Source organism: Aphis gossypii, chromosome 1, assembly GCF_020184175.1.
Source record: "Aphis gossypii isolate Hap1 chromosome 1, ASM2018417v2, whole genome shotgun sequence".
Taxonomy (NCBI): Eukaryota; Metazoa; Arthropoda; class Insecta; order Hemiptera; family Aphididae; genus Aphis; species Aphis gossypii.
Genome location: NC_065530.1, coordinates 68,663,235 through 68,689,603, shown reverse-complemented (window position 1 = coordinate 68,689,603; position 26,369 = coordinate 68,663,235). Strand labels below are relative to the sequence as shown.

At 25.1% G+C, this 26,369-nt stretch overlaps 2 protein-coding genes across 8 annotated transcripts; both read right to left on the bottom strand.

Moving 5' to 3' along the window:
* Positions 1-1,143: 1,143 nt before the first annotated feature.
* Positions 1,144-16,416, bottom strand: LOC114126270 (annexin B9-like). Of its 7 annotated transcripts, none has more exons than XR_007603567.1 (10): positions 12,471-12,629; positions 12,314-12,369; positions 11,801-11,977; positions 9,673-9,877; positions 9,470-9,549; positions 8,632-8,704; positions 8,261-8,434; positions 7,871-8,052; positions 5,779-5,900; positions 1,144-1,515 (listed from the first exon to the last, which is right to left on the bottom strand). XR_007603567.1 is itself a non-coding variant. In XM_050198638.1 (10 exons), exons 3-10 carry the CDS (start codon positions 12,332-12,334, stop codon positions 4,404-4,406), a joined length of 966 nt encoding a protein of 321 aa, XP_050054595.1. In that variant the 5' UTR covers positions 12,335-12,369; positions 15,874-15,949; positions 16,261-16,384; the 3' UTR covers positions 3,897-4,403. The 7 variants fall into 7 exon arrangements, 5 of the variants coding, with proteins under 5 accessions (XP_050054580.1, XP_050054595.1, XP_050054590.1 ...); XM_050198638.1 differs by lacking the exons at positions 1,144-1,515; positions 5,779-5,900; positions 12,471-12,629 and adding exons at positions 3,897-4,457; positions 15,874-15,949; positions 16,261-16,384; XR_007603566.1 differs by lacking the exon at positions 1,144-1,515 and adding an exon at positions 4,310-4,457.
* Positions 16,417-17,822: 1,406 nt separating this feature from the next.
* LOC114126272 (uncharacterized) lies at positions 17,823-23,918 on the bottom strand. The gene is made up of 3 exons (XM_050197727.1): positions 23,697-23,918; positions 18,984-19,229; positions 17,823-18,194 (listed from the first exon to the last, which is right to left on the bottom strand). The coding sequence occupies exons 1-3, from the start codon at positions 23,865-23,867 to the stop codon at positions 18,087-18,089; spliced, it is 525 nt and encodes a 174-aa protein (XP_050053684.1). The 5' UTR covers positions 23,868-23,918; the 3' UTR covers positions 17,823-18,086.
* Positions 23,919-26,369: the final 2,451 nt, after the last annotated feature.

Below are 26,369 nucleotides of genomic sequence, written 5' to 3'. Positions count from 1 at the left end.
AAAATGAGTAATTTGGTTATGTTGGTTATGTAAGTTTTTCTTTTATTTTGAACTAATAGGTTCATAAAAAAAAAAATCTAACAATTTCAAAACCAATTATTATCATTATAGTTTTTAGTATAGGATATAGGAAATTGCACCTAGGTATAATAATATACCTATTTATAATTTATATCATCCATTGTGTATATGATTTATAATAGACAAAATACTTAGCTTTTCAATTTTGAGAATAGATTTTTGTAGCAAATTTGATGCAGTTACTACTTTTTAGAAATTAAAATTGAAAATTTTCATTACTTTTAAAAATAACCATAAAGTAAAGAACGAAGAAAAAACAAATATTTTTAGCAAATTTTCAATAAACATTTTCATATTTTATTATATGAAATACAAATCATAGATACTTGACATTCTCACCTAATGTTTGTACTAGCATTGTCTTTAGGTATATAGTATAATTTTCAAAATATTTTAACTACCTGAGCTATTTATAGGTTTAAGAAATAGTAAATTTTTTCATTAATAATTGCGGGTAAAAAAAATTAGTACTTGCTTGGTTCCTCATAACTTGTTAAATGTATTTAAAACTATATATTAAAGATACAGAAAATATCATTTTTAAGCATTTGAAGTTAAAATTTTGTCAACATTATTTTGTTTAATTTATGAAAATATTGTTATTTTGCACACTGTTCGCCAGAAACTTCAGTAACCTTATACCTCATATTATAAATATATACTATACACATTTTTTTTTACTTACCATGCATGTATACAACATTATATACCTACTATATATAATTAAATTATAGTTAAATTTTGTAAATATTTTATAAAATGTACTTACTCAAGTTTTACAAAAGTACCTATTATTATAAATAGATGGTAGACATTTTTTATCGTAATAAAAATATTTTTACTTTTGATCTATGGACTATGGTTCACTACTTACTCAAACTTAAAATATTAAAATATAGGAACCATTAAATAATCTTTAACGTAGGTAAACAATTCTGCGTATATCACTTAAAGCGGATTTATAATGTTTAAATCGGCATAAAAAAAAATAAATAAATAATTGTATATTTGAAGTAGTATAACTATTGAAGCTACAAATAATGCGTGCTGTAATGAATCACATTTTTATAATATTAATATATAATAATTAATAAATAATTAACATTTAAATAGAATTATAATATAGGTGAATCAATTTAGGTACTATAATATTATAATGTGTATTATATTTATTCTATCAATTATTCAAAAAATATATCGTAGAAAAATACAGGTATACACCTTAGATAAATTATAAGTAAGTTGAAAATAACGATAAAAAACGCACATCTAAAGAATATATTTAAAAAGCATTTGCTAATATTTTATAGATATATAATGTGCCATATGTTTGAGATATTGACGTTGTTTGTAATATAATATTATATAAATAATTATTATTTATTGATCAACGATAGTTTGCAATAGACTTTTACACTCCGATCCACAATCGCTCTAAAAAAAAAATTGAATAGTATAAATATTAATAATATGTACCTACATATATGTGTATTACTCGTGCTTGAATGGTATTATGTAAGTCTATAACTTACATTTGTATTTCTTACCTACTTGGATAGTAGGTAATAGCCAATAAGTATGCTAATTTGTTCCTTTGATAATACATTTTTTAAATTCTTATAGTTTTGTAGTTCTTAAGTACTATGTTAAGCTTTTATTTTTATCTATTAAAGAAATGTTAGGTAATATCAATGTCATTATTTAGATGAAAATTACCATTTTTTCTTGTGCAAACTTGTTGAGCAGATGAATTTTATAAGAATTAGGTATGTATAAAATCGAATTTAATAGTTTTTGAGTTTTTAACTATGTTTATACATAGGACAATAGGTCCACGATAATAGGTTTGGAAGAATGGAGGTTAAAATAATTTGAAAATCATAATAGGTAATTGATATTAGGTTGGTAATCAAACTATTCAAACTAAGTTTTGTAATTTGTAATAATTGGCCGAGTTTAATTGTAATTAACTTTATAAATACAATACCTATTCAATTTATTTGATATGTTTGCACAACCTTTAAAAATCTAAAACATAAAATTAAAATAAATCCAAAATTCAGAATTAGAATAAATGTATAATTAAAGGAGATGAATATAAGTTAGACGACTCTATCAGGAATACTTTCTAATAATAATAAAAATAATAAAAGGTTAGGTTAGGTTACAATGTGTAGGTACCTACCTATAGTCTATACAATCAATGATATACGAAATGTCGATTTTAAAAGCGTTTTTAAAATTTTGTTTTTAAATAATTATTGCCTCCATTTAATCCTATAATCGTATAATATGGTTCTATAATCCTTAGTATACATACAGTTACAAAACTCGATAGGTACATATCTACCAACATGTAATTTTTTTTTTATCAACATGCATACTTTGCTGAATTAGATTTAGTTTTAATTACAACGTAGTTGTAAATTTATTTATTAATAGTAACTACTTAAGTCAAAATTATAAATGTCATATTTTTTTCTTTCTTCGAACAGTAGTATTTTTGTTTGAAAATTAGTTTTAGAGAATCTAATTATTTAGCCAATTAATTATTATATTATTGATTTTTTTTATTTATTCATTAGTATACTGTATATTAAACTGTACAGTAATGTCTCCTTCTACGCCACTCAACCAGTATAATTATATTATAGGTATAAACTTAAAATGTATTATCATCGTTTTTGATTAGTAACTTCTAACCATATGTGTTAAAATTATTACATAGGCTTTTAATTAATTAATTAAACATCAATATGTACTAAAAATGTTATCTGCTTTAGTATTTTAGGTGATATAACGAAATTTTAGTATTCAAAATTATAACTATACTATACAGTATACACAATACAAAGTGACAACTATAGTATATAATGGTAGGTCGTATAGGTATATATTTAATAGCTGCATATTGTTTTGAGTTTTTATTTTTACTTAACAGCTTATTATTTATCACTTGACATTAATTATCGTCAACAACTATAATATTTTAACTACCTAATTTTATAGTTATATTGTGTTTTTTCATTAGTAGGTTACTAAGTGAAATTGATTACGAACTTAATATAATATAAAAATGATTTAATGTTTTGAAATAAGTAGGTACCTGATACACCCGACTGTGTATTTAAGTATGTATGAGGTGAATCTTAAACCTATTTACAATGAGCCTAAGTTATGACCGTAGAATTGGAAGATTCCTAAGAACATTACTTGGTAGAAATACCCATTAAGGAATTACAGTTGTGATAGGCTGATAAATATGTATTAATTGTATTAAGAGTTTTTTCGACGAGTGCCCAGTGATTTTGTTTTTTTCCTTTTTCAGTTAAAAAAATAAATATATATTGACTTATTAGTTATTACATAGTTATAATTATAAAAATTAAAAATTAAATTAATATAATTACCTATGATCTCATATTAAGTTACTGCTTATGGTACTGCATATTATAAATAATTATAGCTAATAGTTATGATTTATAAGGCAATAGATTTTTTCTATTAATAAGTAGGTAGGTAGGTACATCTAAATTTAATTACGCGTAACCCTCGCCCTCGTGGCCTCGTACGCCATCTGATTAAAAAAACAACTTAATACTATCCAATCTATAATCCATTAAGTCATTTAGCTATGTGGTTATCAGGAGAAATATATCTATGTTTAGTAATATATTTAATATATGCATAAAATTTAATATTAAAAATGTACTACCTGGTACCATGCGAATAGTATAGTGCAACGCTTTTACTTTAGTAAAAAATTAAACCACTCTGTTTACATGCAAAAATATAAATAAACAAGCCGTTACAAATTAACGCAAAAACAAAATTTTTATTTAGCGATCATTTTATTAAACTAAATATAATATATATTAATTTATAATAATAATAGTTAGGAAAATATTTCTGATTAATAATTCACGGTTAACAATACATTATAATATAAATATATATTAAAATTTAAAACAATATTTTATTATATCAAATATAGTGTTCTAAAAGTGTGTAAATTATCTTTCTCTATCTCTCTCAACGACGACGTGAAAAAAATCGAATTTTTTATAACTGTATTCAAAAATTTAACAGTGGACATAATATGAATTAATTAAAAAAAATAATTTTATCTATTACATTGTGTTTATATTAAAAGACAATTTAAGAAATTAATTTGTGACACATAAATATCTACTACAGCACGTAATAGTTTAATAGTTGCAGTTGTTGTTGTTGTTGTTGTTGTTGTATTACTATAGTCAGTAAAGTAATCTGTGCGCGTCCACGATGACGGTAGTATGAAATAGCTTTCTTTTTTAAAAGCATTATTGCGACACAAGTGTGATAAGCAAATTTTTGTAATCTGAACCACAATCGCTCTGAGAACAGACAAATTAAATAAATACTTAAAAACGACATTTTTGTCCAGTGTTATTATTTTCTTGTATGGTTATAGGTATGTTGTGATTACCAACTGGCAACTACATTCGGTGATAGGCAACACCAAGGCATTAGTGATGTTAGAAATTTCTCTAGTTATTATGATATTATAGGTATTATTATGTATTGTTATTATCAATTGTATTGATCCTGTGATATTATATTGAAATACATTAATTTGTATATTAAGTAAGATGTAGTAACATACAATTAACCAACATTATTTTATAAATGGAACTTAAAAATTAAAAAAAAAAAAAGTATAACGTTTGATTTTTAACAAATATTTAATTTCTCCATTAAATTAAAATCTTCATATTTTAGCTCTTAGCTGAAAATTGTTCGTATGTATTCTCACTATATTATATTATTAGCTATTATTGCTATAAACTTCAAAACATTGTACCTAGTATATAATATATTTTTATAAGGACGATTTTGATGAGCACGATTTTTGAGGCGTTCATATAGGCAATTTGTATGGCATAAAATTGTACATTATTTTATTATTAGATGTCAAAAAATATATATATATTTATGTATTAAATCAAGTATTATTTAGTTTAAGTTTGGTTTTAGTTTTGGGTTTAGTTTTAATTCAAAACAATTAACCAGAAAAGTATATAGGTTTGACAATAAAACGAGTACCTAGTTGCATGAATATAACAGTATAATATAACTGTTTTATACTTTTATCCCACAATATCCTGCCCGAAAACTCTTTATTGATGGAGAAATATTGATTGCATAAACTTAATGTAGCTTAAAATCGTAGGTATGTGGATAACCAATAATTTAATAACGATGTGTACTAGTGCGCGTATTGATGTGTGTGTGAGGCATTTGTTTTTTTACAATGTTGGAAGTGTTTCTGAACATTAATCCAGAGGTTCCCAAATTTTTTATTGTACGACCTATTTTGAGAATTTTTTAAAATTTGGTGACCCACAATATCAATGAATGACATATTTTTTTGATGAATCAGTTGCTTACAACCAAAAATATAACCGTACCTAATTTTTTGTCACGACCCACAGTTTGGGAACCTCTGCATTAATCCATAAAATAAATACAAATGTAAATATTATTATAGGCACATTAGCTAAGTTTTGCATTTTTGTACTTTATTAAAAAAAATATATATATTATAATAAATACTATTGCAAATAAAACAATATTATAACTATTTAAACCGTTTTGTATAAAATGATAATAATAAAAAAAAAAAAAATGATATTAACTAAATAGTTTATTATTTACATGAAATTAAAAGTTGGTACAGGTATAAAGCAAGAATTGAAGTGCCTTTCCTCATGCATTTCTAAGCTTTATTAGAGCACGAGAGCCAATAAGAGACGCTTGTAATCCCCAGAGGTGTCGCCCTAAAAAAAAACCTTATTAGCCGATGTACGATACAGCATAAATATTGGTATTGTATTTGTAGAATATAATATGTTATTATAATAATATAGTTTTATAAAAATGTAGGTACATGCGAACAATGCAAAACAACAAATATTTGATTGCGTCTAAGAGCATCAAATATACTTTTAATAATAAATATTAAGTTTTATATCATTGTATAGGTAATGATATAAATAATAAAATTAGTATATTTTAAATAAATTTATTATGTTATTACATATTTTAGTTAAAGATTATTAAAAAGGCTTATTAGCGATGTAATAATAAATATTTGCATAATATTATATCCGTATTATTGTACGTATTGCCTATATTTTATGTTATATTTATGACTAGCAGTCTAGTGTCTATAATATAAATTTGGATATGTATACATAATTGTAATATGCTGCACTACTGCAGTTGTCTATTAAATCATTTAAAACACTTGAAACCAACAAAATAGATTTTTACTACAGTTAATATACACATATATATAATATACTCGATTTTGAAAAAAACTATCTTGTATTTGTAGTACCTATCTAAATTAAAAATGAACTCACTAATGGGACTACTTTGGTGGTGTAAATGACAATATAATTACAGAAGTGAATAGCTTTACCCTGTAATATATACATTATAGAACTCTGCGAGTATGTTATTAATTTTAATTACCTAATTGAGTTTACTGAATGTATCGGTATATAGTTAGTTCAATGATAAAAATAATTAAAAAAAAAAAGAAAAATTTTTTGAATTTTAATACAATTTTTATTTAGATTGCTAACAAAATATAATATGTTACGAGTATAATATACCTATTATATTAATTCGTACATTAATAATATGTGAGTGTATTTAATACTTTAATGTGTGTATCGATAATTTCAGTACAATAATAATAATAATAGTAACATTTTTAAAATAAAATGAATTTTTCATTGAAACGTCATTTGAAAATGAATAAAAGGATTAAATATAATATAGGTACCTGTTAAGAGGGTATTTATTTTACTTCCATTGTACTGATTTCAAGCATGAATTTATTTTAATGGAATATTAGCTCTAAACTTCACAATATGCACTCACAAAACGCATCGAATAATATCATTAATTAATTGATTTCGTACTTAACACGTTCAAAGCAAAAAAGAAGAAAGGTCATTTTTACAATAGATACATTTGTGATTAATCGATAATATAATGATCAATAGGTATGTTACGATGCGACTACTATAGTAGGTAATTTAGTCGGTTTGCAAAATTGTAAACTTTTTCATGTAACAGAATAACATAATTTATTTGCTAATATATACCTAATGTTAAGAATTCTTACGTTTTTTTTCAATGTCATTATTTTTCATTTACTTATATGAATAACAATATTTATTAGTTTATACGTGTACTCTGTCTGATTTTTACGCGCATCAATTACTTAATTTATTATAATTTTAATAATTAGGCACACAATCTACGTTTACGGTTGTATCGCTTTAATACCCGATCACGTAGTATTTCGCATAGATTATCAAACTATATAGGTAGCTGTAAATACTAATAATATCATATGTGAATGTTCATAATAATTCGTGTTTTTTAATAGACAACTGCAGAGGCGGACCGCAACACCGTGCCGAAGAACCTATATACTTATTACTTATACTTGTGAATTGTTCCATTTTACTAAAATAGCGTGTGCATAATATAATATATTATTACATATTATTATTAGGTGTTCTATAGGCATTATTAATTGTTAGATATATTTCATATACATATGTATACTATGAATATGGTATACCTACTATAGTCTACAACCACGAATTAAGATACATTGAGGTATAGCTTAATTCATGATTAGATAACGTTATTATTGGTATATATCAATGTGCTTTATATTATTATTTACTAAATATTTTATGTATTGAATATTGTGTGGACTTACGGCGATTCTGTCGGCCAACGGAGTACCGTAAATTTTCTCGTAGGACTGTTTAATGTCCCCCAAATCGATTTCAGATCTGCCTACGATGATCCTAATCAGCTGACGGTCGCTAGTGCCAAAACCTGCCATTGATGCTTCCAACTGGTCGGCATAGTAGTCGCTCTTTTTCTTGGCACTTTTCACTGTACATATCATATTATAACAATTTATTAATAAAATATGTTTATTATCTGTCAAAATAACGTATGCAGGTAAGACTTCAAGTTATTAATCGGAAAAAACTTCGAAGTTACTAGACACCAACATATAAAATAATAACAATATTATATAGAATAATACAAAATATTATAGTAGAATGGAGCAGGAAGAAAAAGAAATGTAAATACCCACCAATGGTCAAGAAACCGTGTTCCAGAGCACCGGAAGTTTCACTCTTGATTGTCTCTACGATGTCCTTGCCAGAGAGGTTTTCGTACTCTTCAAAGATGGCTCTAAGTTGTGGATAAGAACGAGAAGCCAAAATCGAGTTGAATGTTGACTCATCCGTACCCCACTGAGCTTCACCTGAAAAATGTGAACAGAATGTCGACATTTATTACAAGTTTTATTTTAAAATTATTATTAGGTACTTTGGGTACTTGTATATTTATTATGGATGCTCAATGATTAGATGTATACAGATTTATAAGTTATAAAAACTATGATAATATGAAATTTATAATCAATTCAAATCAGTAAATTATTGGATAACTACAACAAACCTGCGTCGATAAGAGCCTGCGCATCCGCAACCGCGGCGCTACGATCAACTTCCACATCTTCATCACGATTGGCCTGAAATGTAACATAATAATAATTCATTAATCATTGGATACTGTGAGTATATTATTACTGAAATAATATCGCATCATAATGAAAATAACAAGTCTTTCTCGTTGTTCTGTACGAAATAACTAAGTGCATGTCATGTATTAACTATCAAGATAGGTATTGTAATGCTACTGATTACTACTGATCAATATTGCTATATTTTCTACAATTGACCTAACAAAATTATATAATAATATTGAATATACTGATGTAGTAAATAATAGTGTAAGAACAATTATTATCTATACAACTAACACCTTTGTTGGTACCTAACTAAGGTCATGTTGGTCAACACCCACAGTCTGAACAATATCATTTAAATTAAACTACCTATTCATACCGATATATTATGAATGCGTTACCATTGTGTCAAGTCGTTTCATCTAAATTATAAAACATTACGATCTACTGTAAAACGTATGTCGGTATGTTATTAAAAATAAAGTATTAAATTGTGTTATCTTATTAAATAAATAGTAATTTAGCTACATAATATTCTAATTTCTAATCAAATCAAACATATTATAATACACGTAATATACAATTTATCTGAGTCTTTTATATACTCGTATTATTTTTTGGTTACACAGTGTACATTAACAATCAAATATCGTTAAGGTATTATTATGTTGATTTTTTCAAAAATGGTTTTTAATAACCCCTAGTATTACCTAATCTAACCTGTACATAAATTAATATATATTTAGATATATTATGATTATTACTTACACAGCACAAAGATACCAACAATCTCTGGAAAGATCCAGAAGTGTCGGATTTCAAATCATCTTCCAACGAGTTTCCGTACACTGCAAAACGATACAAATAAATATAGCTTTAAAAAATGCCATGCGTTCAGACTAAATTATTACTGATACTCAGTCTGATTCGAGTATAGCCAGTAATAATTAAATAATATTATATATTATTACGCTTTTCGTAGACAGCGGAAATTGTCCGGACCCCAAAATTGCTGAGCGTGCCTAAGATTTCGGCAATGGCTTCTTCGTCGGTGCCCACGCCACTGATTGCGTCTTTCAACTCCTTGGCGTAAAACTCTGGGAGCGGGGTCATCAGAGCGACAATGGCGTTCTCGAAGTTCCCACCGAGTTCGCTCTTCAGATCGTCGATTAATTCCTACAGAGCAAAAAAACGTATACGTACATTATAATTACATTTTAAATACATGTCCTTGACATAATTATGGTATAGTACACAGAGATAATATAATATAATATATATATATATAGATGTTGCATTCTTGAACAAACTAGCTGTGATCATATTATACCGTAAAAATACATAACATTGTGAAAAACAATAATAATTTTATAATGTAGATATACTGAATACAGAAGACTCTAAAAATAAATAATTAAATATAATTTCGTCGAAAAGTAAGCATCTATTTTTCTTTGTAAACTATTTAATTATAATATAATAGTATAATATATGAATGCCATTCAATTTAAGATATTATTAAAACAAATATTTGAAGAAGAATACATACATCTAAATATTAAAATATTATCTTGTGCATATAAAGCTTGCATGGAAATTAAGCTATTTTAATTTCAATTTCAATGTCTATAATGGATATAACAGTGATAATTATATGATTTATCTGAAATTTAGCAATTTCTGATAATTTTAATTTAATAATGACTAGTGATTCATTAAATATTAATATAATTGTTACATATTTTGAACTTTTAATTAAACTAACTTTAATGAACTTCAAATTATAACCGGAAATTAACTAGAACCAAAATTCTATAGTTTTAAAAAAAAAACTTAATTAGAACTAAAACACAAAAAAATCATAAAAGTTTCAAACCCTGTTTTACACACAACACCAAAGTTTTATTGAAAAAAATAAAAAAGAGTTGTAAAAATTTAATATAATATGCGTATTTTACGATTAATATTATATTTTATTGATTGGAATATAACTATAATTATAATGTGTACGGTAAAATATTTTTTTTTTTACAACAGCTAGGTACTCTACCCAGTCCACCCCCTATAATTTAAAAACTACCTATCACGCAAGCCAATACATTTATTTGAATTTCGTTACCAATATCCTACTGCATTACCACAACCGATTTCTCGCATACCTAAAAATATTTATAGTGTACTTATATTTAACATTACGTCGATATACCTATAAAACGATAATAGGTAGCCACAAATTTAAATTATCGTAATAACAAAACCACAATACACTTCGAATAGAAATGCAATATAATACCTATATTAATATACATAATATGTTGTATGTGTTATCTCTATAAACTATAATAATAAAAGAATTGCAATGCAAACATTGGTATTCAGCGATATCGGATTGATTTTTCTATTTCGTCTACTCAAAAACTCAAAAATCGACATAAATACAATAATATAAATTATAATACAATATTTAGTACCATTCATTTTACACAATACAGCATAATATAGGTAATAAAAATAATACACATAGAAGTTGTAGATATCTTAATACCTATCGGTCAATTTATTCATGGGCAGTGTAGGTACATAAATGAAAATCAGCCGAGTAACTGCGATTACTTCCATTATCGCAGAACTAGCAGAAAACGAATATAAGTGTTAATATAAAATTAGAGTGTACAATACGTGATATTATTGTCATTGTTCAATGTATGTACTGTGTTAAATTATAAATATTATGATATATTATAGTATTTATGAAATTGATGAATAAAAAACAAAAAATGTAAAAAGTTAAACTAACCATTAGCGATATTCGATCGATCACGTAAACTATATTCGTATACTAAACTATTGAGGATCAAAATATGAATTTTTAACACCCTCGCAAAATATTATGATGAATAACTAATATAAACATAAACTAATAAAGATATTTTATGGTTTGTCTTAGACTTTCTCCGAAAACTAGTAAACCACGCAGCATAATCTAAACGCTTTCTCTTGATTGTTTTATTACCGTTAAACTATATATATATATTATACAAAAATAAAAATAGTGTACATAATAATATGTTTTCAATGCTTAAATAATATGTTTCCTACCTTTCCATAGAGTGTCTTGAAAGCTTCTTTGATCTCCTGTCTCTGAGTGTTGGACCGTCTTGCTAGCACATCGATAATGGCTTGTTCGTCAGTACCGAATCCTTTCATGGCTTTCCTTAGTACGGCTGCGTCGGCTTCGGCATCGAAATCGGCTGCCGGACGGACCGTGGGAGTGCACTGCACAAAAAAACACATAGAAATCAAAATAACAATGCTAGTCGTGAGATATTGAATAAAACGTGTAGGTACTACATCATCGCAACTGGGAGTATATTTGGGTCTTATTTACCAAGGCCTACAGACCCTTTTTTTCAGTATCCAAATAACGTGATGTGTTCATCTCGGTAAGAAAAAAAAGTAAAGTATGTAGAGCGTGAATTCCAAAATGGAGCTCCACTAATTATGTACGAAGGATTCTCGTGACAATATTGTAGAATATACGAATGATTGGGATTTTTCGATGAAGATATTATATCTACCTATTATTTTGATAATAACAATAAAAAGACTTACCCTAGTCGTATAGTAGGTCATGATGATATCAGGTGGTTAGTTTCGTCGATGGTGTTCTAAAACGAAGAAAAAATTAAAATTAATTACTAAAATGACGTAGACGAAAAAAAATGTATAACAATATAATAGTGGTACAATGTAGAGTATAGGTACCTACATTAAATATAATATAATGTATATTCAATTATTGTATAGTTAACTCGTTAACTGGCCGGCACGAACTGAGCGAGCGCATTATAATGTTTGCCGTCTGTCGGCATAAAATTTAGCGTGAGTCATCGTAGCGATAGCAAAAAAAAAGAGTGTGATGATATTTTGCTACAGGCGATTGCGCCGCCTCCCCTCTCCGATGAGTAACATTCTCGACGAGAAAATGTGAAATAGTATAATAATATAATAATAATATTCGCTATCTGCCATACGACGTTCTGCCTATAGTTATATAGTGTACCATATACGTGAGTATTTTTTCAATGAGAGGAGCGTCCTTAAATCACAAATTTATTTTTAATTGATTCGTTCGGTGTGCGTTTATTGTGTACAGAGGGATCGCTTGTGATAGCATTATATTATGCGTTTAGTTAATATAGGAATTCAAACAATGCATTCATGTCTTGGATAAGTACAATAGTGTTTAGTTTAAACGATGAATAATATTCGAGGTACCTATTTCTGTATGCAATTTTTTAAAACTCTTATAAAATTCAATATCAGATACTCAGATTATATCACACCGACACTATACTTAACACATAATAATGAGCCGTATAATTCGAATCTTCTATACATACACATAATATGTTTGCCGCATTATTTGTTTGAAACATAATATATGATATGCATAATAAAAGACACATAATTTTCGTGATAAATTTCAGGTGAAAATATTTATTGTGAAAAATTAAAGAATTTGAAAAAGAAATCATTAAGGATTTAACGTATTTTATTCATAATAGTTATGAAAGTTGTTTTTTTATTCATAAATTTAATAACCAGCATTAATTAATATAATGTCAATACATTATTTATGTTTCAAAATGTATTTACATTTTGTTTACTATTTTTGGAATTAAAGAGTGAGCTGAAATTAATTCAAAGTTTGTTGAAAATTTAAACATGTAATAAACTAGATAAATATAAATAGTATATATTATAAATTATTTACACGATATATTATAAGATATTGAAATATTCAGTTAATATTTTCAACTGTTGACTACACGTGTGTTTATTATTTATATATTATATGTATCTATAAGAAAGTAAATTAAAATTTGAGACTAATAAAATATCATGTGCAAGTAAGCAGATCTTGCTATTGATAAATAAATGTTTAAGAATTTTTTTTGACAATGGGTAGTATTTATCAACATTTTATTAGTTTAATATGGAATTAAATGTTAAAATCAAGAGTTATATCCGCTGAATTCACAGCATAAAAAAATTTGTAGAGGGGAATGACGATCGCTTCATTGCTCCCTTTTTAACACACTTAAATGCTTTTATATAGTTAAACTTATCATAACAATTCCATACATGTAAATTTTGATATGATGTACTTTGTACCTACTTGTAAGTTAAAATCATCTGTATATTCTTTAAAACGTTAACATATTTTAATTCTACAACAATAGTAAACAATTAGTCATGAATAATATTTTATTAGGTATTAATCTTTTTATCAAAATACATATTCAGATCGGCAAATACAAGCTCAAACTAGTTATAAAATCCACTTTGATTTCTATGTTTAAAATTTTACTGTATAATTTTATATGAAGTACAACATACAAAATATTATATTCCAATGATTCACATAGGTACACCTTTATATTATATTTACAGTGATACATTAATAGATATAATATAATATGTGTCATTGAAGAAACATGTTTGTATCATTATCAGCAGTCTTATTAGCACATACTACAATGTACCTATATAGTTAATGTACATAACACAATTTAATATCATTCATCGGTTAAATATTTACTCATAAAACTGTGAGTTACTCACTCTATTTATGTATTGAATAAAAAAATAACTTAACGTGTTTAAGTATATTATGACTGACCTAACAGTAATTCCAAAATGTATAAATTTATTTAAATTAATTAATAATAATATTGAAAAAGTGATGATTTTTCAAAATTCATTGTTTACCGACACTTTGGATTAGTATTATATCAATAAATCGTGCGCCCATAAATATAAATGAACTTTTATCATTATTCATCATGTATGTGTGTACATAGGTATTATAACGTAATAAAATCGATTTTGCATTGAATAATGAAAAATATATTTGTATGCAACTTATATGTTAAATTTAAAGGTTGGTTATGCACAGTGAATATTTTATGTATATATATTTCATTCTATAGAAGAGTGTTATGTCTGTCCTTGGAAATCCGCCAGTGACACATGCTTATAAAATACATGAAGCTGTCGGTCCAGCTGTACAAAAAGTGCTTCGTTACACCAACACAACGACGAGAGAATTATGAATATTTTAAAAATGTTATATTTATGGTAGTAAAAACCCGAAACTAGTATAGTTTAACTATATATTATTAGTAAATGGGCATCTTAAAAAAAAAATCATAAATCATTACAATCATACATTTTGTTTAAAATATTCATAGGTAATTGTAATATAATTATTAATTATAAGTAAAGTTTAAAATAATCGTTGTACATCTCATTATCGAAAAGACAATTAAGAGTAATAATTCATATTATACACCGTGAACCGGGTGAACTATAACAGATACTATACCTATATACAATAGTATATCTTATGTAACATTACCTATATATTATATTAGGAAATGGAGAAATTAGACTTTTCATTTTTAAGTGATAATACTAAACTGTAATATAATCTAAATTTTAGTCTTTAAAGTTTTGTATAGAATATGAAATAGTGCTAGCAATACCTTTGAAAACACTCTATTAATAAATACATTGCTGCAGCTTGTAAAAATATGTAAAACAAACGGAAAGCTAAAAAAAATTAATAACATTAAAAGCTTTTTTGTACGTCATTCATATTATACGCAACAATGATTTATAAAAATCCTTATAATCATTTTAATAATATTATTACCATTATAAACAATGTTGAAACTTTTTACGATCCAAAATACATGTATAGTGTATGTTATCGTATTAATTAATTTTAGAAAAAAAAATTAATGGCTATTTAATTTACTATTACACTAATTGAAATGGGAAATATTGGATTAAGATATGATGTATTAATCAACCAGAGAGTTAATAAATTATTAAGCAATTTAAAAATATTTGTCAACAATATTAATTTTGAAAATAATAAAAATGATAATGGATTAAACAACTATTACTACATAGGTAGTAGGCATATAAATAGTCGCCTGCATTGAGACAATTTTATAAAACTTTTAATAATAAAATTCCGTTTTTTAAAATTCCTATGTGTTTTTTAAGATACATGATTTTAGTTTATTTTTATACGTTATGGTGTCAATAACCAATTTGTTTTATACATTCAAGGTCAATATGGATAAGAAAAATGTTACCTATTTATTTGAATGTTTCGTTTTTGGTATACGTGTGAGTCAGTCTAATCGTACAAGTATACAACGATAAAACAGTCTGTAACAGGTATTTACATAATATATTATATTAAAATGACGTGATCAACAAAATTACACGCAAGATGATAATAATAAACATCATATGATTACAATCATAACCCTGACCGTGACCCTCAATTGACTGTTGCAAAATAAAATAACGTTGTAAGTCCAAAAACGACAAATGATTAAAATTTAATTCTACAGAGTGCGAAATAACATTAATTATAAGCCGGATAATCACCGATATTTTGAATATTCACAAACACAAAAATTATTAGTATCATGATATTATTATTAGGTATTATTTAGATATTTTCATGTACTTACCAGTCCCGAGAATAACACTAACACGGCGTTTATGTACACTACGGCAAACCCTTTAGAATATAATAATATTATTATCTTGTATTGTGAGATCGTTCGCCCGCAACGGTGCCAGACAGACTGCTTACAGGCCGTAACGCTGTCGCCGTCCTCCGATCGATTTTTATTTTCCGTGTGTCCAATATAACATACTACGGGCCGTTCCGTTTTATAACAGTGATGTATACGGTGTGATTAAAAAGTAAAACACTTATTGATAAGTCTTTGACGTTTTCACAATAGATATCGACATCTAGAACGTTCATATACTAGTAAATTATTTACCATTTTTGGATTTCGAACATAGTAGAGTGAGAGTATTTTTTAATAGGTCTGTTTTGATGAAATTTGACGAAAGTAATGTACAAACACTACAAACTCTCTAAAATAAAAATAAAACAATATTTTTGAGAATTCTGTTTGCCACGTAAATCGTGTGTGTTTTTAATGCGTTACTTTATTAACCATTTATGGAATAATTTTTTTTTTTTTTATTCATATTTTATTTTAAGTCAGTTAAGTTAGTTACTACTGAAACACTAGATAATATTTTACCAACTATCCTCTCTGTTCAAATTACCAAAAAAATTTTGGTATTTTTCTTATGATTAGTTAGTAGTAAGTTAAATCTACACTGAGGATTTCGTAGTTATTAAAATCAATATTTTGGTGGTATACTTAATTTATTGTAGTTAGGCTACAGCCAACATATTACTATTTCACTCTTTTTTAGTTCTATATTATTATATTTGTGACCCTAACTTTAAAGTTTTTACTTTTATTAATCAATACAAGTTATATAATTATGCTTTATAATACTTATATTAGTTATTGTATGATAGATTCTTAAATTATACAATATTATAATCGAAATTAAAAATTAATAAATAATTAATTAAATATAATCGCTAATAACAAAATAACTTAAAATTAATTTGTCCCACATTCAACATAAAAATATAGAACAATGCTAGTTTTTCACTCAAAATTGATTTCACATATTGTACTAAAATTTCTAATGTATAATACTTGCAATAATACCAACAACCGTAAAACATAATAAACATTTCCTATCGATATCACTCAGTGTTCTTTCTGATTCAGGTGGTTTGACTTAATTGCCTAGTTTATTACTAATTTAAATTTATTATATTAAAAGTAACTAGAAACAATAGAATAAAACAAGTGTAAATTATTATAGTATTTGATATTATATGTGAATTATTATTTATAGGAGACACAAGTGCACGCGCCGTGTGACTAAATGAATTAAATATTGTAAACTTTGGTTTCTATTCAAAAATGTATTAAAATTGCCTATACAAACCGCCGTACATTTTATCGCGATACAATATAATATTATATTAAATATCAATAAAATATAAGTCATGCAATATACCAGCTATTAATTATTATAAACATCAATATTCATTCAAATTTAGCTGATGTTGTTAAGATGTAGAATAAAAAATCAATTTCATTCATTTAAATATAAAGGTTTATTTACAAAAAACATTTAAAATATGTACAATATTATTTCTATATAAATAAAAAATCTATAAACTAACTGAAAGTCACATAAATACACATACGTTCAGCATTAATACTGATCAGTTTACAAGTATTACGAACTTTCGGAGTAAAATTAAATAACATACTAATATAACAGTATTAGACGGACAACACAATTGAACTTACAATAACTTTTTATAAATAATAAGTAATTCTTTCTAATAAAATTTAATAAACAAAAATGACTAAGAACAAACACACACAAAAAAAGATATATCTTACACAATAAAAATTTCGGTTTGTTTTTTACCAGTCCTGTGTATTCCAGGTATAGTTTGATAGTAAAAACATTGAGATCTGTTTTTTTCAGAATATAAAGGTTTTAGCTGAAAATTATAATATAATAGATTATTCAATATTATAAATTATAAACATATAATAATTAAACACAAATTAATGAAACTATCATTAATTTATTGAAACAAATTATAGCAAAATATTTTAACTATCTATTATATAATGATAATTTAATAACTGCGTTTTCTTGCTGTGATTTCATGTTTGATATTTTATTAAAAGGTCAATGTAAAAATATAATAGACTATAATTTATTAATCTTTATTAATTATTATCCTTTATATCAAATCATTTAAAATCTCGTTCATAAAAATAGTCATACAATAAATCAAAAATATGTTATTTGAAAGACATTATTAGATTGTTGTGACTATTATAGTCGCATACTCAAACTATTATCTGTATATTTTAAATTTTTAACCGTTCTCATTGAGTCGAATAATTTAAAATTACAATATTTCGATTCAAGATGCCACCGCAGAAATAAATAATAGTGTTTATCAGAATATAATATTAATGCGTTAACTATTAATAATGATAATTAACCGATGAAATTAAACAATTATTACTCCATTCGAAATGGTTATTTTTCAATCCACATTTGAAACGCTCGGCCAAACAACGGAATAATAACAATTATCATATTTATTAAATCGTACCCGTGTCTCGATATTTCACCGAAAAACACAACATTTCCGAAACTGGCACTTGCCCCGTTGTTCGGCCGAAGGCTTCGTTTATTTTTCAACACTTTACGCATTACACATGCCTACACAATAGTCTATAGTAATATTTCTTTCATTTTAAAATTATATTACCTCTCCTTGGAGAAAAGTGGTCACCTCGACTTCTGGTCGCATGACTGACATTCGTATGGCGATGTAAACGCATGCTGTGCCTGAGACCACAATAAGCCCAACGCCACACACGAGTAACATCATACGGTTGTCTCCGCTATCGGTGTCTATGGTCATGGCGTTCAATTGGTAACTCCACACTATTACGAGGATCAGTAATGATACTGGCAGGCAGACGTCGGAAAGAATACTGAAGGATATTTGATCCTGCGTTAAAGAAATAGATCCATAAAATACTTTTCATTATTTTTTGCTTATAATAATATAAATTTACTAGGATATTATTGATTTTATCGTATTTCAATGTGTACTAGACTACTAGATAAAAATGTAAAAATTACATGACTGAAATATTATTTACATCGATTATAAATAAATGGTTCTATTGCAAATATCATTTTTATTTCGATATAATTAATTTTATAAAAAAGTAATGATATTCATTACTGAAGTCAATCCTTATTTGAATTTAATAGTAAAATAGAATACTAAAATTAAAAAAACCACAGATTTTTTAAAATTTAATTATTGTAGAATATTGAAAACGAGTTAAAGCTTATAACATATAGGCATATTGCAATAAATTACTTAATAGTATTTATATTTTTATTTAGCTACATAGAACTAAATAAGGGACTACATTTAAATTACTTCTTTTAGTATATAATGTTTTGAAAATCTTTTGATTATTTCGGTAATCATCAATCAGTTTATCACATTTATTATTCTCAAAGGTTAAACAATCTAATGTACCTATAATAAGTGTTGTTGTTATAAGTTTTATCGGTTATTGTTATTTTCGGTTATTATATGAGTTATCGTTATGATTTTTAATAAAAAAATAATTTATTAATATACATTTTTCGAAACAAATTGTTATCATCTAATTTTGTTATAGCTTAAAGGAATACAGTTAATTTTAGACATTAAGAGTTATTTATTAGATTTTAGATATTAATTAATTAAATGTATTTATTTATAACTTTACTAAATACTAAAATTATAATATTGTGAAACAATTATTTTTGTTTGATATTATTTACAATAAAATTAACACGATTATTAATATGCTTCCTTATTTTCAACAAATTATTATGTAGCACTGTGAATAGGTATAAAGTTCAGTTAAAATTATAAAAACATAAATACTATTTATATTATATATTATAAATACTTATTTTTAATAATAAATAATAGTTTGTATTTTCATAGCTAAAATTACTTAAAGTATAATAATGTTCTTGTTTACTAGGACGATGCAAGAATAACAAAATTATTCTGATAACATATTTTTTTCAAATTTTAAGTAAAAACGAGTATAATTAATAAAATAATTATTTTCATTTATATTTTCCACATTTTAGAATAATATTAAAAATATTTACTTATTTAACAAATAAAAAAGTTAATATATTCAATCACTATGCTGTACATTTTATGGTCGTTTTTTATAATTTATTTATTTAAAATAAACAACAACTTGTACAATAAATGTAATACGCTTATAATATTTTACTAAGAGTAGGTAAGAAATGAAAGGAGTAAATTAAGTAGTCACTCATTAAAGACAATTTAAGTAAAATTTTCTACTGTTTCAGTGTTTCCAGCTTTAAATTATTATCATTGTCGGGTTGGTTACTAGAAAGGGCATTATAGTGTTAAATCTTAATCAACAAAAAATAAAAAAGTCCATATGCACTAAAATTAATACAAAGAAAAATAAAGAAATTATTAATTAATATGTCAATGGTATTGAGGATATCGTAAACAGAAACAACTATTTTTTAGGAGTTGTAGACAAATATAATCATAAACTAATAACCAATAAAAAATACAAACTTACAAATCACAATTATTATATAATTGTAAAAAATGTTTTTTATAAAATTAAAAGTTTTTAGTGGGTGAAGGGGGCAACTTTTACGTATACAAGCTTGACGCTAATAAAAAAAAAAAAATTATTAAGAAATATAATAATATTTAAACGATAGAAAATTACAATGTATAAAATCGTAACAAACGGTTGAACATTGGTTAAAATATTTTTTTTTATAATTAACAACATCTGAACGTAAGCTACGGTGCCAAAACTAGATAACAGATTTATCTTAAAAATTATTGTATTAAAAGCTGGGTAGTCACTCGTAGCACCTAGACTATAATTTTAATACTGTTGTCGATTGCATCTACGCAAAGATTCGCCGTATTTATTATTTCTGCTGTCAGACATACTCGGAATCGACATCGCGTCAATCGTTGTTGATAATAAAGAAACATTGAAATATACTGTGTACACACATGAGACACGAATATTTATTACAAATAACGGTAGACGTAAACACTATAGTCTATGAATCAAAGTTTAAATGACACGCGTATATGGAATAATAAATATTATATATATTGTTTGTCCTCATATACCTGTCAGGTTTTACCAATATACATGCCACCGATAACAAACATATTATTGGAATATTATAATATACATAAAGTGTATACATATTTTATTCACGATTATTCCTTTACTTTTTCTACTTAAATCGTAACCGAAGTACGTAGTTTTAGTAATTAGCCATTCAAAAATATCAAGGCCTAAATGGTTTTTCAAAAGTTATATTCTTGTTGTAATAAAATATAATATATTGTTGTGATATTTATTTGTTTTAGATTATATCAGTACACATTTAACGCGTTAACGATTGAAAATTTAATGATCAAAACCGTTTTAACATTGGGTGGTGTCCTTTATAAGTAATTCTAAGAAATTTCTATGAATCCTCGAAAGAATTACCCGGTTGATTTTACCAGTTCTCAGCAAAACTCAAAACTCTATTACATATTGTATGTCTCATTCACAGAGATTGTTTCTGTCAGCCGTCTTACATGTGCATCAAAAAGCAAACTCAAGTTTTGTAGTCAAACTTTTAATCTTCGAAGACAATATTTGCGGGAGATACGTTTTAAGTTATAAAAAAATAATGATTTATCTTTTAAATCATGAAAATGCACAATAGTACCTACCATAAGTATTGTGAAGATGACGTACTTATATATTATGATATAAGAAAACTTTATAGGTACTTATCAGGCTTTTTCTACAATAATTTATTATGAAGGATCATGCGTATTGTTTACAAAAATGTTTAATTAAACCTTAAATCATATACATGTATTATGATCTAAGGATTAAACAGTATCGGATTAATCATATAAGAATAATTAATAATATTATCACTATGACAAATAAATTACATTTATTTTTCATTTTAAAAGAAAAACATAATTTTAGCATATTATGCGATACTTATTGTAAATAAATGAATATAAACAAGATTTTGAGTACATTATTTTGTATTGAACTAATATCTTAAATAGGTAATATACTTATAATGATATAACATTTAAATACAATCGATTGAATATAAAAACATTAATTAAACTATCAGCACCTATATAGATTTTTTTTATAATTACTTCTCAACCATTGACAACCAAAAATATGAAAACTTCCATAAAAATCGTGTAATTATACATTTTAAATTATGAAAAGATTGAGTATTAACAATAAAATATAAAAATTTTAGTATATTAAATATAAAATTAGTGTAAATTACCTTACATACCTTATTTTACCTAATTATACATAGTGTTTTATAATTGATAAATTGAATCAGAACAATATTATAAGAAGTAAACCAAATCGGTTTAAAATTTGATTATAGTGATTTGATAATAACTGGTACTTATTTACAGTATTAGTAAGTATGTTTGTTGAATAAAAAATTTTATTTAATTATAGTATTTAGTTATAAATTATAATTATTACTTATTAGTAGTTAAAAAGAACACAAGAATTTAATAAGTTAGATTTTAAGTTTTCTTATACAGAAAATAACTAAATTTGTTATTACTTTGTTCATGCACCATAGTTAGTTAGCGTTGTATAATTATAATTTAATAATTTTTAAATCTACTAAAAAAATTATAATGACCAAATAAATTTACATTTGAAATTTTGTAAATTTACGATTTGAACGGAAGTACTAGGTAGTCATTACAACACAATTAGACATAAATTCAAAATTTTTATTTTTACTTTGGTAAATTAAGCAATAATTGCTTTAAATATTGCACCAAATCGTAATTTACAGTATAAATATAATATGAAAAATAACGTAAATTATATTAAAGAATTATTATAATAGATCACCAATAATCCTAATAACTTATTAGGAATATCATAGCTAAATAAATATATTTTTTTTGTGATTTATTATAATAATAAAATTCTTTAATATAACCCTTATTAGTAATAAGAATCATTATTTTTTTTTAATTATCCTAAAACCAATATTATAGTTATAATAAATGAAATCGGAGAAAACTAAACATAGGTTATGGTATTGTTAAATTCGTTTATAAACTGTGTATGATTGTTAAATTATATCATACGTGTTATGAATAAATAATAAATAATATTTGGTACGACTGTATTATTATTAGGTCAGTATTATTATACCTATGAAGTGTATAATATTACATGTGTACAGATATGCGAATTATACGAAAATGTGAAAGTGCCCATTGTATATATATATAATACATGTAAGTTATATAAATTTATTTTATTAATTTAACTATTGTATACGTTTTATTGTTAATCGATTTACGCACTTTTTTAAGGTCGTCGAGGGCAGTGTGATATTCATACTCCAACAGCTGCAACCTGTTGATGGCGAAGCATTCTGATTTCAGTTTGAGTTTACTGTCGGGTCTCATGTCTGCGCTGGATGAACGTTCCGGAACTTTTGACGGAGGCGCGCACTTTGGTTCCACGAGATTCATTGAAAATACGTAGACCGCGATAAAGAGTCCCGCGTGCGCGCATCTATTACACTACATAAACTATACTTATATATAAATATTATATAATGTGTATATATATATATATAATATATTATTATATATATATTGTTAAATTGTTAATTGTTATACGTATATAATATTTTGATTAAAACGAACGATATAACAAACGAGAATCTTATCTTCACGTGAATTGTGATTGAGACCCTGAATGGTAGATAAGGACCAGCACATGTGATACGACGCACGTCAGCAAGCGTCATGGTTCATTAGAGGCGTCAAAATATTTACTTAAAAATACCGCCTTATACGTGGGATAGGTATCTTCGATATATTAATAACAAAAATTATTAATATTATTGATTTTTATAACCTATTGGAATTGGACCGTAATTTTTGTGTAATTATTAAATATTATTATTCTCTAATAATCTAGTATAAACTTATAATTAATAAAAACTAAAAATTATGATGTAGATTTTCCGAGTGTTGTTGTCATTTTCGTCTTACGTGGTTAATTGATTTGTTCTTCGAACTCTGTATTTCTTATTGATACATGGTTTTTTTAATTTACAATACAATACAATATTAATCATATTAAATAGCATAATTTAGTAATAGACGATAAACATAATTATTATTATTATATAGCAAAGCAATACGCGTATTTGACGGTTAACAGCCATAATAGATAATAAGAATTTCAAATATTATGAATGATTATCTATGAAACAATTTCTGAATTTTGTTTTACTAGTTACTATTTTTTTGGTTAAACTAAAAAATTTAAAAATTATATTATTGCGATACAGATGTCAAGTACTTATATAATAATAATTACATGTGTAAAATGCATTATAATAGTAAAATTATATCAAAAAAATAACTTTATTCTCCTTTCTTTTAATTAATTATTAGTTTTAAGGCTTACATTATTAATATTTCAATAACAAAATAACATAATTTCTGTAAATATTTCATTAAAAAAAAATCTTATAATTATATAGAATATATTTGAGCTTTGAATACACTCCCTACATTTAAGAGTAATAATTTATCAATTTAAGATGATACAATAGATAAAAATACAATGTCTATACAGGAAAATTTTTAAATTTTAATTTATTAAAAAATGTATTAAGACACAAAGAAGAAAAGATACACTCACGTGAGGCAATTTGTTAGTAGTGTTCCTTTAATTTTTTATTTCAATAACAATAAAATTCATGCTATCACTGTCCTGTTTCCTGTTGAATTTTATTTGCTAAATTACAATATGAGTTATTAAATATATTTATTTTCAAATAAAAACTATATAATTTTTATAATTTTAGTATAGTAAAATAATATAGTAGTGATTATGTAAACACGTGATAATTTTTACAACATTGATGTAATTGGATATATTTTTACAAATTTTACTAATTCACATTCATTGAATTGAACTTCAAACAATACTTAATAAATTATTTACTTTAAATTCCCTATTTATAAATTATAATGTATACATTATACATGTATAAAAACCAGAATCAATTCCAGTGAAATATATTGCAATTGCATTAGATGCCATACATATTTTTTGGATTTTATTTTAAAGTTTTACTTATCTATTTATATATCTAGAGAAATTAACAGTAAAATGAATAGCTGATTACTATACTTGTTATCAATAATTAGTAAGCAATCTTCAAAGTACTAACTAACTGGAATATATTATTTAAGCCATATTCTTGATTTCCGATCGAAAGATTGTCATCAGTCATCACATTATACAGAACTTCATATCAATATCACACTCGGTGAGCGTGCATTTTCTTAGTTGGCTTTTTTTTATTATATATTCCTGGTTTCTATAAATCAAACGTAAAAATTGTAATCAGTTACTATTCTATTAATGACGTCTTTAGCCTGTAGGTTATCTTTGTTTATATGATAAACATTTAACATGGGTATGCAAGTATAGGTATGTTTATATTTAAATTTGTACATTTGTCATTAGATGTACCTATCTATGCTTTTAATTTGAGTACCTTTAGTAGATGCCTAATTGATTAAAACTATTTAATTTATCGAAGTACATTGATCTGCGTTTTGTCAATAGGACTACATTTTAATAAAGTAGATAATTGAATGAATATCTCGTTTGAGATTAATCCTAATAAATAATTATAATTAAGAATATTATTTATATAGTAAATAACATCGCAATTTAATAATTTGTTAGAAATGCATACTATAGAGATGAGAATTTTTATTAGCCATTAATGGATATTTATCAATCTTTATTTTTACATTAAACGAACTGTTTGTACTTCATTCATATCATATGAAAGTTCGTTGAAGCTACACCATATAACTAATATATTTAAAAAAAAATATATTTTTTCGTCATAATATAATGTTTAATCTGAGTCAATAAGATTAATAATTTAATAAAAAGGTTTCTTTTGTGATTTGTTTAAGTTAAAATGTTTAAAACAT